This window comes from Acytostelium subglobosum (genome assembly GCF_000787575.1).
Source record: "Acytostelium subglobosum LB1 DNA, scaffold: scaffold10, whole genome shotgun sequence".
NCBI lineage: Eukaryota > Evosea > Eumycetozoa > Acytosteliales > Acytosteliaceae > Acytostelium > Acytostelium subglobosum.
Genome location: NW_012236523.1, coordinates 261,574 through 274,872, shown reverse-complemented (window position 1 = coordinate 274,872; position 13,299 = coordinate 261,574). Strand labels below are relative to the sequence as shown.

At 43.4% G+C, this 13,299-nt stretch overlaps 6 protein-coding genes across 6 annotated transcripts; 2 read left to right on the top strand and 4 right to left on the bottom strand.

Moving 5' to 3' along the window:
• Positions 1-307: 307 nt before the first annotated feature.
• On the bottom strand, positions 308-1,111 carry SAMD00019534_055240 (hypothetical protein; the record flags this gene model as incomplete). The annotated part of the gene is made up of 2 exons (XM_012899015.1): positions 308-920; positions 991-1,111. Coding segments are annotated over 2 exons (734 nt in total), but the record flags the coding sequence as incomplete, so codon positions are not given.
• A 213-nt stretch (positions 1,112-1,324) lies between these two features.
• SAMD00019534_055230 (hypothetical protein) lies at positions 1,325-1,507 on the bottom strand (the record flags this gene model as incomplete). Its single annotated transcript, XM_012899014.1, has 1 exon — positions 1,325-1,507. A coding segment is annotated over one exon (183 nt), but the record flags the coding sequence as incomplete, so codon positions are not given.
• A 2,269-nt stretch (positions 1,508-3,776) lies between these two features.
• SAMD00019534_055220 (hypothetical protein) lies at positions 3,777-4,873 on the top strand (the record flags this gene model as incomplete). The annotated part of the gene is made up of 4 exons (XM_012899013.1): positions 3,777-4,123; positions 4,184-4,243; positions 4,311-4,540; positions 4,602-4,873. The coding sequence occupies 4 exons, from the start codon at positions 3,777-3,779 to the stop codon at positions 4,871-4,873; spliced, it is 909 nt and encodes a 302-aa protein (XP_012754467.1).
• A 74-nt stretch (positions 4,874-4,947) lies between these two features.
• Positions 4,948-7,246, bottom strand: SAMD00019534_055210 (hypothetical protein; the record flags this gene model as incomplete). Its single annotated transcript, XM_012899012.1, has 3 exons — positions 4,948-6,423; positions 6,496-6,558; positions 6,632-7,246. 3 exons carry the CDS (start codon positions 7,244-7,246, stop codon positions 4,948-4,950), a joined length of 2,154 nt encoding a protein of 717 aa, XP_012754466.1.
• Positions 7,247-7,758: 512 nt separating this feature from the next.
• Positions 7,759-8,655, bottom strand: SAMD00019534_055200 (hypothetical protein; the record flags this gene model as incomplete). Its single annotated transcript, XM_012899011.1, has 3 exons — positions 7,759-7,848; positions 7,947-8,280; positions 8,363-8,655. Coding segments are annotated over 3 exons (717 nt in total), but the record flags the coding sequence as incomplete, so codon positions are not given.
• A 675-nt stretch (positions 8,656-9,330) lies between these two features.
• SAMD00019534_055190 (hypothetical protein) lies at positions 9,331-13,216 on the top strand (the record flags this gene model as incomplete). The annotated part of the gene is made up of 5 exons (XM_012899010.1): positions 9,331-9,673; positions 9,754-10,059; positions 10,144-10,477; positions 10,544-11,099; positions 11,177-13,216. 5 exons carry the CDS (start codon positions 9,331-9,333, stop codon positions 13,214-13,216), a joined length of 3,579 nt encoding a protein of 1,192 aa, XP_012754464.1.
• Positions 13,217-13,299: the final 83 nt, after the last annotated feature.

The following is a 13,299-nucleotide window of genomic DNA, read 5'->3' as shown; positions in this document are numbered from 1 at the left end:
TTACTGCATCACCTAATAATAATAATAATAATAATACAATGATTGAGTGAGTATATAATATGATATGATATGAATGAATGAGTGAGTGAAGAGATACAAGTAATTCAAATGATTGATTATATGTGTGAACTGTTGTTGGGTTTTGAAATTAATTAATTTGAGTTCATTTGCAACCTTTTTCAATCAATTTCCAAACAAATCATTGAATGTGATTGATGGTGATGTTGTCGCTTGAATGAAAGTTGGGCGCGCGCATGAATGAGAATGACTCTTTGATTGATTGTGAACAACGTTTAATTAATTATTTGGTCTTCTTCTCATTGCTATAGTTCGAGCTGTATCCACGCCAGTATGCAACGAATGATAACTTTTGGTTGGCGGTGATCTTGGTGCGTCGACAGTTGATCATACTGGAGAGTGATTTGAATAGTGCGTCGAACCATTCGATGACGTCTTGTGTGTCGACCGGGCCACTCGAGCCGTCCAGGGGCAGTGATGGCACACAGTTGCGACTGAGGTAGCGCACGATGATCTCGTGGCGCCACACCGCGCACACCTTGAGCAGGTGCAGGAAGTAGTTGCCCACCGTGTAGCTGGGCGATGTGCTCGTGCTGGTCGGATAGGTGATGCCAATGACGTGGAAGTGATCGACCAGCAGGTTGTTGTTCTCGACAAACACTGGCTGGATGTCGAGCAGGCCCGATCCATTAGAGGTGGTGCCCTCGGGCAGCACGATCACGGGGCCACTCCACGAGCTGTTAATACGCTGTACAACCTGACTGGTTGGCACTGATTGTCCAGACAGTTGCATTGGTGAGAATATAGCATTGCTCAATGCGCCTGCAATCGACAATGGGATCAAACGACCCTCAATAGCGCTCTGTTTGTCATTTGGTGGAATACAGAAGATTGGAGAATATCTTTGTAATTGATTGAATGAGTGTAAGTCATTGTGTCTGTCTGTCTGTCTGTCAATGTATGCAATCATACCTATATGTTAGATAGATGATATCGATGTAGGAGGTGTGATTGCAAACGATGATGTCGTTCAATCTGATGGACTTGAAGCTACCTTGAGGAGCCTTTGATCTTGACAATGACTCAACATACTCCTCAATGTTGAAGAATCCAAAGAGGAACAATATAGTTCTTCCCAATATAATTGCGAACAATCTGTTAAGTATACGACTGACTACACCAATTGGTATCTGTTATATATAACATTCAAAGTTAGAATGATTGAATGACATGACATGATGATTGAGTGACATGAACATACCAGTCTAAAGATTGAATCGAACAACACCAATAGTAAGGTGAGTACTAGTATAAGAGGTAGACGAATTATGCATAGAATTGGTGCCAAGATGATGTAGAACAGTGTTCCTACGATCTTGACAATAGTTGATGATTCAGATACCTTTGGCCTTGGTGGCAACAATGGTGCGATGCCAGTAGGTCCATCTCTCCAGTTTGAGAACTTCTCCATCTTCCTCTCTATCTCTCTCTATATATATTTGTTGTACAATTAACTAACAATAACCACAACTTGTCCGACTTTGTTTGAATGAATGATTGAATGAGTGAAGTCAACCAAAGTCAAATCAAAAGTTCACAATGAACCTCGGGGTGATAGAACAATCACTTCCATTTTAGTGAGTTATTGCCAAGGATTGATTGGATGAATGAAGGAATATCTTGTATACTTGGTCATTGTGGTGACAGATGGTCTTTGATCTTGATCGCTTGATTCGGGTCACTTTGATGTTGGTTGGAAGTGTTGATAGTGCCTGTTCAATCATTTCAAAGTCTAGTCCAGATTCCAAAGGTTGAACAAGGATGATTGAATTGATCATTGGACATCGTATAAAGATTCCGATTATAAAGCAGGCAACCTCTGCAAACTTATTGTCGGTTGGACAAAGTTCAAGGGTGTCAATGCCTGGGCATGCATTGATCAGGACACATAACTGATGTACATGGACCCATGAATCAATCCATATGACCAAATGACGAAGTCTTGGCATTGATTGACATGTTCTGATATACCTTGTGGACAATCCACCACAATCATCTGTTAATGTCAACTTGGTTATAAGGTCTCGATGATAGATTTTGCCAAATAATCCAAAGTCGAATGTTGCCAGACTGGTAGTTGGGTTGAGACATCCAGGGCCGTCTGGGTCGCCACCATTATCATGGTCATCCTCGATACGATGACTTATAGAGAGATGAATGTTGTCTGGTAGTTTTGATAATACTGATAGATGACAGCGATTGATGTGAAGCTTTTTGAGTCCATCGATTGTTGAGCTGGGCAGTTCTTGACTCAAAGACTTCTCCTTAGAGGTCAATGTTATCCTGAGTGCCTTGATTGATGGGAGCAGCGCGAGGTTGTTAAAATCTGCTCTACCATATATGGTAAGGTTGGTGATTGATTGAAAGAATGATGCGGCTACACCACCTCCATGTTGAAGGTTCTTGCGATATAGATCACACAACAGATCAAAGCCATGCCCCTCAATGATCAGTTTGCTCGGTGTCTTGATGGGACATAATGGATTGATGATATGTTGATAGACTTCATGGTAGTAGACGAGCTTGCTTGTCAAGGGAGGGATTGATCGTCGAGGTAAAAGTGCGTTGCAACTTCTTCTTGCCACGTGAATAATACGTTCCGACTCATTCGTTTGGCCAACTCCACCACATAGAGCATCGTCAACAGTGCGTTCATCCAATCTAAGTAGTTCAATCAGTTGTATGAGTGAGTCTCTCCATCTACTCCATGATAATGGTGCTTCCTCAACTGCGGCAGTCATTGTCTTGTTGTTGTTGTTGGAGATGGTATTCTTTGTCCATTTGGTACCAAAGTAGATCTCAACAAATAGATGCGAGGATACATATTTGAACATATTCTTTGATACCAGTGCAAGTGATAATGTCCATGCATGGTTATAATCCTCTTTTCTCTGTCTCAACATATATGTATCATTCGCAATTGATACAATGTAATGAATGACATTCCAAGGTAGTCTTGTTTCCATCTTGTTATTGACTATTAATCTCTTTTATCTAATGTCTGTATGTTTGATTGATTGAATGTTCTTTCTTTCACTACAACATGATAGACTGCTGATCATCACAATCATCAAAAACCCAAAGGACATTCATTCAGAGAATAGCAATTCCAACTCATTACTGGAGAGCTTGAATTACTTCTTGGTTTGTATATGTTCGTATCCTTTGTAGTGTGTGTGTGTGTTGGGTCGACTCAACACTTTGCGATCTGAAGAGATTGTTGTCTACTCCTCAACACACAAACACAAATACAAGCACACACACATACACACTTAGACAAACGAACCATACCAATGGGAATCCCAAGCCAAACTCAGACGATGTCCATATGTGGTAATAAAGGATCTGAATCACCCGTTTCACACAACCATTGTGGTTGTTTATTTGAGTGAGTGAGTGGAGGTCTTAGACCTACCAAGACCCTCTTTCCCTTAATCCTTGCCTTACTTGTTTGTGTTTGTTTGTAAAGAGCTCAAGATGCGTGAGTGAGTGAATTAGAGAGTGAGGTTTGGTTGAGGCTTGTACTGTCCTCTCCCTAGACATTGTAAGTTAACGACTAGTCCTTCAACTTCACTATACTCTTATACCAAGACCTAACTATAAACATAACTTACAATAAATATATATAAACACATACTTACCCAACATCAAACTTTGTACATAATAATAATAACCACTTAACAAACATAAAGATAGAAATGGAGGTATTGGATCAAGCTCAACAATCATTTAATAATAAGGACTTTATTAATAGTACTGCAAAGTATGAGGATAAGAAGTCAAAGGTGAAGTTTGTGGCACAGGAGAAGAAGAAAGAGGAGGATATTGTATTGCCATTGGAGAATGGTTGGTGCTTCTGGGAGGACCATTATGTAAACCATGGTGAGAGAGCCACACAAGAGGAATACATGGCATCATTGAGACAGATCTCTGCATTCCAATCAGTTCAAGACTTTTGGTCAGAGTTCAACAAACTACCCAATCTCTCAAAAGTACCCAATAATTCATGTTATCATCTAATGAAGAAGGATGTTAGGCCTGTATGGTAAGTAGTCTTGTAGTGGTATAAATATAATATGATGAGTGGACTAATTCAATATTATAGGGAGGATCCAGAGAATCAGAATGGAGGTGTATTAATACTAAAGGTGAAGAAGTTCCTAACGTAATGTATCCATCCTCTCATCACTCATTCAATACAATCATTTATTAAAACTAACATCGAATGAAAGAGACGAGATTTGGAATGAACTGGTATTGTCTGTGATTGGTGAACAGTTCAGTTCTTATTTGAACGCCGATGATGATATCTGTGGCGTATCAATTCGTAAGAAGCAAGGAATAGACTACAATATTATCCATATATGGAACAAGACTTCTTCTGGTCATCTCTGTCTAAACAGAGCACTCAAGATACTAGTACCATTGATATCCGATGGTTGCATTTATCAATACTACAGAGGTATGGGTATTATGTCCTGACGTTCATTGAATCAATCAACTAACATGATCCATATGTGTAGAGCACAAACAAGATATGAAGAATGGTAACAACAATCATATCAACACTCTAAGGAAGAGCCATGAGGAACTTGAGTTGGAGAGACATATTGAGCATTTGAAGGAAGAGATTCGCAAGGAGGAAATAGAACTCACAGAGACTATCAAGAAGGAGGCAGAGTTCTTGTCAATCACCCTAAAGAAGGAGCATGAGGACTCACAAGACTTTGAAAAGATGGACGCCAAGCCATCCTCACCATTCACAGATCCTGCCATTGAGGATATATACGAATGATATCATGATCCCCATTTGTACAGTTGTCCAACAAAAAATAATGAACAGTTACTACAATCAAACATACATCCAGTTTATGACAACCTCTTCTTCTGTGGAACATGAATGGTCTTGAAGAATCCATTGGTCTTATGTGGAGGAGTGAGCTCTGGAGATGATGAATGTGAGCTGAGTGATGAGTATGAGCTGGACAATGAAGTGGAACTAAGGTCATCATCCTCATCAATGTGATTACTACTACCATCATTTGAATCACGATTTCCATTCGCTCCATCATCATTCTGATGCTCAACTCCATGTGGCGAGTCAGCGGCATCCTTCTGATGAGGCTCAAGGTCAACACACATGACATCGGCGGCATCCAACAAGTTGGCAGTTAGATCTCCTCCCTTGGTTAATGACATCTGTGGTGAGGACTGATGATGTCTATTATGATTGATAATCTGTGCTTGATTGAGTGCAGGCATACTACTTCCACCATTGCCATTGTAGTATCCAGAATGTATTGGTGGCGAAGAATATGGTGATGTGTTGCCAGGCGTGTATGTGTTGGGTATTGGCATGTCGAAGTATGATGATCGCGGTGTAGCCTTGCACTGGATTGTTATCTGTGTTGTCGATCGATTGAGTGGAGAGTTGGAGGCGCTACACCTCTCGGTGTCTGGCTGTCGTGGTGAGTACTGAAGTATGGATGATTGTGAATGTGTTCGTGATATACAGTTGGAGGAGGCCAGTGATGTTGGAGGTGAGACTAGACTGCCATTACCACCAGCACTGGACACTGATGTCAAGTCGATCGATACCATCTTCCTGTGTTTGCCACAACTGCTGCTTCCAAATATTGACATTATCTTGCCTCCCAACTTCCTGATGGAGTTGGGTGATAAGTTGTGGTTCTGATTGGAGGATGATGAGAGGCTTGAATATCCACCCGTGGTCGTTGATGTCTGTTGCTCGGCGCTGTTAGTCCCATTTCCATTTCCATTTCCATTTCCAGGTCGACTACTTGGTATTGAGTGATCGTCCTGACTGGGGTTGGATATGTTGTTTTGGTCTGATGATGATGTGGGATGATCTGGGATGGTAGGGTGATCATGTTCCTCAACATTGTTGGTGTTGTTGGTTGGACTTGGAGGTTGGGATGGACTATGTTGTGTTCTTATAGATTGAATGCTACTCAATCTTCTCACCAAGCGTGAAGTCTTGTCTGCGATGGACATGCTATATCTATGCTCTGACCTCCTTGGATTGGCTCCATCTCCATGATCTGATGATTGATGTTGTACCATATGATTTCCATTCAACATCATTACAGTGGAGGCTGTTGAGTTGTTATTATTCGATGTTGTTAACTTCTTCTTTGATGTAGTATGTCTTTTTATAAAGTCCTTATCACCTTCCTCTTGAGCTTGAGACTTGTTAGTTCTACTCAGTGGAGTTCCACGTAGCCAACTATCTCCTCCACTCCTTCCATCGCCTCCAATATTATTGCCATTCGAATCCTTTGATTGAACCTGATGTAAATGAGTACCAACATTCTTCTTCATATCCTATATTCATTGAATGATTGATTAGTATGAATGATAGATTGATTGTTCGATCCATGCCAAGACCAAACATACCTTGTACCACTTTGAGTATCCATCAAAGAATAAATCTACCTTGAACTCATCCATCTTTGAATCCTATAATGGTATCATTCAATGGTTAATATTAATAGTATTGATTGGATTGATGGATAGATTGATGGATACAAACATCATCATTAGTTCTCTCGTCCACGTATTTAAATGGGGCGATGGCACTTGTGATTGAATGTGCATAGTGGTTCTCTGTCTGTTTCATCTTGAAGAATAGGTCAACCTCGCCTGCATTTGATATGCTCCTTGGACGATCCACTTCAACAACTCTTCTTCTAGTTGGTATTGTAATAGCCTTCTTAACAAACATTGTCTGTTGTTGTGCCAGCTCATTTGGAGGTGGTTGGATATGTACTTGTACTTGTGTCTGTTGTTGTTGTTGAGCCTGTGGCTGGACTATTGTATGATCGATCATTCTATTATTACTATTACTATTATTATTATTAATATTGTTGGAGTTGTGGACCAGGTCTCCAACACTCCCCAGTGATGATGACTTTGATATTACTGCATCTCTAAGTTGTGATCCATTGTAAGATGGAAGTAGTTCGAAATTGGACTGTTGTCTTGATAATACTCCACGTGTCTGTTGCTGTTGTTGTTGGGAAGTAGGTGATGATGGACCATTATTCAACATTCCATTGCCAATTGCATATAATGACAATACATTGACTGTTGGAGATGTGAATAACTGGTCCTCTATCCTCTTCTTTTTCTTCACCAGTAGTCCCATGGAATAACTCTGGAGAAAGTCTGGTATTTCTCTATATTCCTGGATATAATATAATGATGGCTGTTTGATTGATTGACTGAATGAATGAATGAATGAAAATAGATAATACTTGTAAGTATGATGGAGTGTGTGAGAAGGAGGTAGAGGTAGTTAGTTGATCTCATTTATCTTGATCACGTGATAATAATATTATCATGTGTTGGAATGTGATGTGTTTGATCGTGGGTGGTGGAGTGCAGAAGGTATATCTGTGTGATTGATCTGGCTGTTCAATCACACACTCAAACATACATACACACACGAACAAATAACTTGATTGATCAAACAAATAAACAAGAGATGAAGTGATTGATTGGATGGTGGCCCATTCCAACTCGGGGGGTTATGTGTGTGTTGCGTGATTCGAATGAATGAGGATGGATACCATGACCTACCCTACCCAGGGTCATGACCCTTGCCTTGCCCAACTACCCACCCATACCTTGGACTTCCATGAATGCATCGCCTCTTTATTCCATTATACGTTCAACACGATCTTGATGTGGATTCATGATATTGCCATCAGTTTCAATGTTGTGAGACTCCTCAAAGTAAAGTTGAACCTAAGTGGAGATGGTTATTATTGGTTAGCAACATGGTCCAAACAATCAAACAATCAATGAATGAATGAATGATGATGATGTTTGATTACTCTACTTACTGTAAATGATAATCTCTGTCTGTCCCAGTGAGTGAAGAACTTGCCATCGGGACCTGTGGTCCTGTCGATCTTCTTGTTTGGAATCTTGAAAGCGATGGTCTCGTAGGGCTCAGCCGCGAACAACAGGTATTGTACATCTCTGTTGGGCACCTCAATCTTTTGTACAAACGATGACATGAACTGGTACCTTGGTTGCACGCCAGGTTCAATCTCTGGATAGTCAATCTGAAACAGCAGACTCAGCTGTCCCGTCTCCGGGTCGCGTTGTTTTATAATCTTATATCCAGGTCTTCCAATCTTTATAGTCTTCTTTGGTATGATCCTTGGTCTTGACCTACATGTGTTTGTGCGTGCATGCGTGCATGAGTATGTTAGTATCAATCAATCAATCATTCAATGAGTGACGAGATAGTTACAGAGTTGAGAGCCTGCCTGTACCAGGGTTATCGCGTTGTTCGCGCGCAGCTCGACGTGCGAGGTTGGTCTGATGCTTCTTTCCTTGTGTATGCGCTAGATAGTTGCCAATGTTATTGTGTACGGTCAGACAGAGTCTGCAATCATAAGTTCCCAGATGATTTGATATGATATATGGATCCTTTGACACGTCGACCATGTCCAAAGCGATCTGTTTCAATCGTTCACGTCTATCTACATTATCATATTGTGAACTCTGTAATCCTCCACCACCTGCTTTTCCAAACTCTGACATGTTCTCTGTATTATATTATAATATGTATATATATTTATTTATATGTTTATGTATGTAATGAATGATTGAATGAATGAGTGAAGAAGTGTGAAAAGCGAAGTACATTGACGAAAATTGGACTTTGGTGGATTTTGTGAAGTCAACGAATCTTTGGCTCCTTGAACATATAAATAGATCACATATATTGAAGTCGATACAATAATATCTATATTATATTAATTAATTAACAACACTTAAGACTCTTTAATTATTGATTATTTGATTGATCGAGGGGTCGATCTATTCATCATCACTGTTCTTCACTGAATGAACAATCATTCAAAACCACCAAAAAAACACCAATTTTTCAAAGTCTTTTGCAGCAAACATCCATTTTAACTCCTTGTGATCTTGTGTATCTGTTGTGCTTTGTCTTGAGTCGACTCATTATCTCTATCTCTCACACACTCTTATATTTACAGATATAATCAACAGATATTCAAGACAACAATATATTAGATATAAACAACAATAATACCAATCAATCAAACATAATATCAATCAAACAGAACAACAATAATGTTGAAAGTTGGAATTAGTACCAACATAAAGATACCTAATAATCAGTCGACTGCATATCATAGTATTGTATCGTCATCTGTTAATAGGATTACTGATGTAGATACACAGATTGTAATGAATGGTGCGGCACAGACCGCTGCAGCCAACACAGATCATCATCATTCACCACAGTCACTTGGTAGTGGAGCGAGTGGAGGCGGTGTCGGCTCACTGGGCCAGGTGTCACAGTCATCGCCCACATCGACTACGATGTCACTCAGCGACTCGTCCACCCTGTCCATCGGCTCAGGCTCGGGTAATCATCCTGGCATCCAGTTCGCCTCACACGGCGCCGCCTCAAACAGCAACTGCGACTCATCCTCCTCATCCGGACATGGTAGTGCGCCCGTCTTCAACGGTGTCTGCTTCCACCCCACCGCGCCCGTCGTCTACGTCTCTGTTCGTAATGAGATATACAGTATGTCTTTCATTCATTCAATCGTTTGATCATCTGACACCGACTGACTGACTGACACTCGCGCATGTACATTCACATAGTATACGACTTGTTGACACAGAGTAATACAGGAAAGATATCAGTTGATCCAAAGGAGGTGATAAGGAACTTGATCATACTCAATAATAATGGTACAGGTTCACTTGTACTAGCTTCGACGAGTAGCAAGATATTGGTGGGACTGTGCGATGCTGGACTCATCTATCTCTGGGACACGGACACACACAAACTGTTGACGATTGTACATCCACTCAAGCAGCTCGACTCTCGAATCATCACCTGTCGCGCCAACTCTGTCAATCGTGCCATCATCTTCTTCTCCAAGACCAACTCAAAAGACATCGTTGGTATGTTGTATAATTGATTGAATGATGGTTGATTGATCGATCGATGATGTACTAACTCACTCACTCGCTCACTCCACTCAACAGCTGTTGATTGTCAGAACAAGTCACCTATACCTTATAAGTTGAAGGGACATAAGAGGCCACTGTCATCGCTGGCTCATCATCCGACAAAGTTCATATTGGCATCTGTTAGTGTGGATGGATCGTTGAAGATCTGGGAGACGAGATCACAGATGGCCAGCTTGCACCTTGAGGACTTTGTATCATATGAGAACACGCGCAACATTGAGCACTCGACCAATTTCTTCCTCATGTTTGAGGCCACCGCTGGCAAGTACATGGTCATGACCGGCTCATCCGGTCTCACCATCGTCTATGGCGACATCTCCACCTCGTCCACACCAGAGATATTGGCCAAGTAAGTACACAACATGATCAACGAATGACCTGGCCTCGCCTCGCTCACACTTACTTCCAACAACAGTGGCTTCATCTGTAAAGGACACAATATCTTGTCATTGGTACATCATCCTCACTTGCCAGTGTTCTTTGTGCTGTCGGTCAATCCACAGGGTGTCGAAGAGCTGTCGGCATGGGAGGTGAACACTCAATCAAAATCGGTGGTGCCATCGATGAGGATGTCATCGTTCTCACCGACAGTGAACAATGACACGTTGAACTATCTGTCCAAATATGCCAAGCCACTCACACTGCCACGACTGACGCCCACCAACGTCATCTTCCATCCAACGCGCAACTACTTCACCTTCCAGTGGGACCTGTTCTACCATGCCAGTGCCTCGCTCAATGGCGTGCGTCACATCAATCAGTTCATATACTCTATCAACTCGTTCGAGAGCTTGCAGTCGACCTTCCCACTCCTGTCCTCCACCAGCATGCCCCTTGGCTTCTTCTTCACACCCGATCACACATTCAACTACCCTGCCGACCTCACCTACTTTGACGGCACATTCGTCAAGTCCTACCAGCCACTCAACGGTGTATCCAAGAAGTTGGTCCCATCACCCTTGATCCCAGTTGTAAGTAATCTAGTCAAGGCCATAACATCCCCAAGCACATACTCATACATCCCTCATTCAATCAATCAATCAATTAGGCTCAGGACGAACAATGTAAACCAAAGAGCTTCACGTTCAATCCAGACTTGCAGTTGATGACATTGATATATGATAGCTATTCGATGGCGACACAGACAATGTTGAGCAAATATTTGATATGCGATGTGGCCGGAATGATTAGTCAACAGGGCGATGGTATCGATGCTGTGATGCTTGGCACATCGCCAACACAAATTCTGATCCTCGGCCTGGACGGCAAGCTGGCCAAGATCGCCAGTGCCACAGCCCAAGGCATCTCCTCGTTCAAATCTCATCCTTTGGCACCTCGCGTCACCTCAGTATACAAGACGCCGCTGAACGACAGTCGCGTCGTCATGTACTACAGCCATGACACATCGGCGATCTACTTCTCCAAGAACATTAACCAGGGCGCCGCCGACAACTACATCGTCGACCAATCGTCTGCGCTGCATCTGAATCGCGCCGAGACGGTGCTCAGAGTCGAGTGGCAGACCGACCCCAAGACAAACACCAGTGTCTGCGCCATCATGACCGACCAGCGCATCATAATCACCAACGCCAAGCTCTCGGTGATCACACAGATATCCGTGCCACCCGGCCACCGCGCAGAGAGCCGCTACTTTGGCAGCATCTACTGGCTGGAATGGACGCTTCTCTACACAACGCCCACTCATCTAATGTACCTGACCATGCAGCACAATCTCCCTCCACGTCCAATCCTCTCGCTCAGTATCTCACCCATCTACCTGGCGAGCGTGTTACCCGATAGAATGCTGTATGGATACGCCGGCGTTACTGTGCCGGGCCGTACCGAGACCACGATCCACTGCCAGTCGGTGGGCTTGCTCGAGCCACTGGTGGCCGGCCTGCTCGCATTGCCTGCCTCATTGTGTCCAGACAAGCGTACGATTGGACTCTATCTCCAGAACCTTGTGTCGCACTTTGATCACACTCGTGCCTCACGCTTCATACTCGACCGTCTGCGCGAGAGAGGCTTCACCGATCTGGCCTACTCCCTGGCACACCAGATGCGCACCTGCCAGAGCAAGTTGTCTCCACTGGAAAAGTTCCGTCTGGCGTGGCAGAGCAAGCAGTACGTCGATGCCTATCGTTACCTGGCCGAGGAGAACAAGGCGGCGCGTGGCGCTCAAGCCTCGCAGGACCCAGCAGAACGTCGCCAGCTGTCCAAGCTCAACGAATATATTCGCGACTTTGGCCGTGAGTGTATGAACGCAGGCTACTACCAGTTGGCTCGCGAATGCTTTGCCATCCTGGGCGAGCACATCTACCTGCTACAAATCTCCATTCTGCTCAACGACAGGGACGCTGTGACACAGCTGCGCAAGGACTCTGAGCTGGCTAACGACGCTGTGATGGTGGCCGCTTGCGACAGGTTCCTCAACAAGAAGACACCTGCTCCCGATACCTCAAAGGTCAACCCACCAGTCATCAAGATCCTGCCATGGCAGCCGACAGCCGATATCAACGTGGGCATCAAGATCGGCAACGACTATCTCTCAACGATGAACCTCTATTCAATCCAGCGCTACTACCCCATCACATTGTCATTCAGCAACACCATGTCTTCCAATGGCACTGCGCGTCACAAGCTGAGAGCACCCGACGAGAAGTGGCCGCCAGAGGACTACAAACACTCAGTCGTACTCTCGCCACCCAGGACACTCATGTCGCTTGTGGCCAACAAACTGTCCACCAAGACACACATCTCCTCCACACAAACACTGCGCAGATCTCCATCAGCCGAGAACATCACCAAGCAGGCTGCCCATGGCGGCGCCGCCAGCGATGCAGAGGACTACGACTCTGATGATGAGTCAGGTGCCGATGTAGACAGCGATATTGAGGATCTTCAGAAGCAGGTGACCAAGAACATCGAGGACCAGATGAAGGCGTTGGCCGAGGCCAACAACGATGCTGACTCTGTCATCACCGAAGGTGATGATGAGTTGTCCGCCTCATCCAGCACGCCACATACCAATCCACTCACTCCACTCTCCTCCACACCAGTCCAATCAATGCTAACACAAACACCCTAAGAAGGGTTGTGATGGTGATGGTGATGTAGTCATACAATCAATCAATCATTCATTCAATCATACACAACAATACTTTGTAGAAC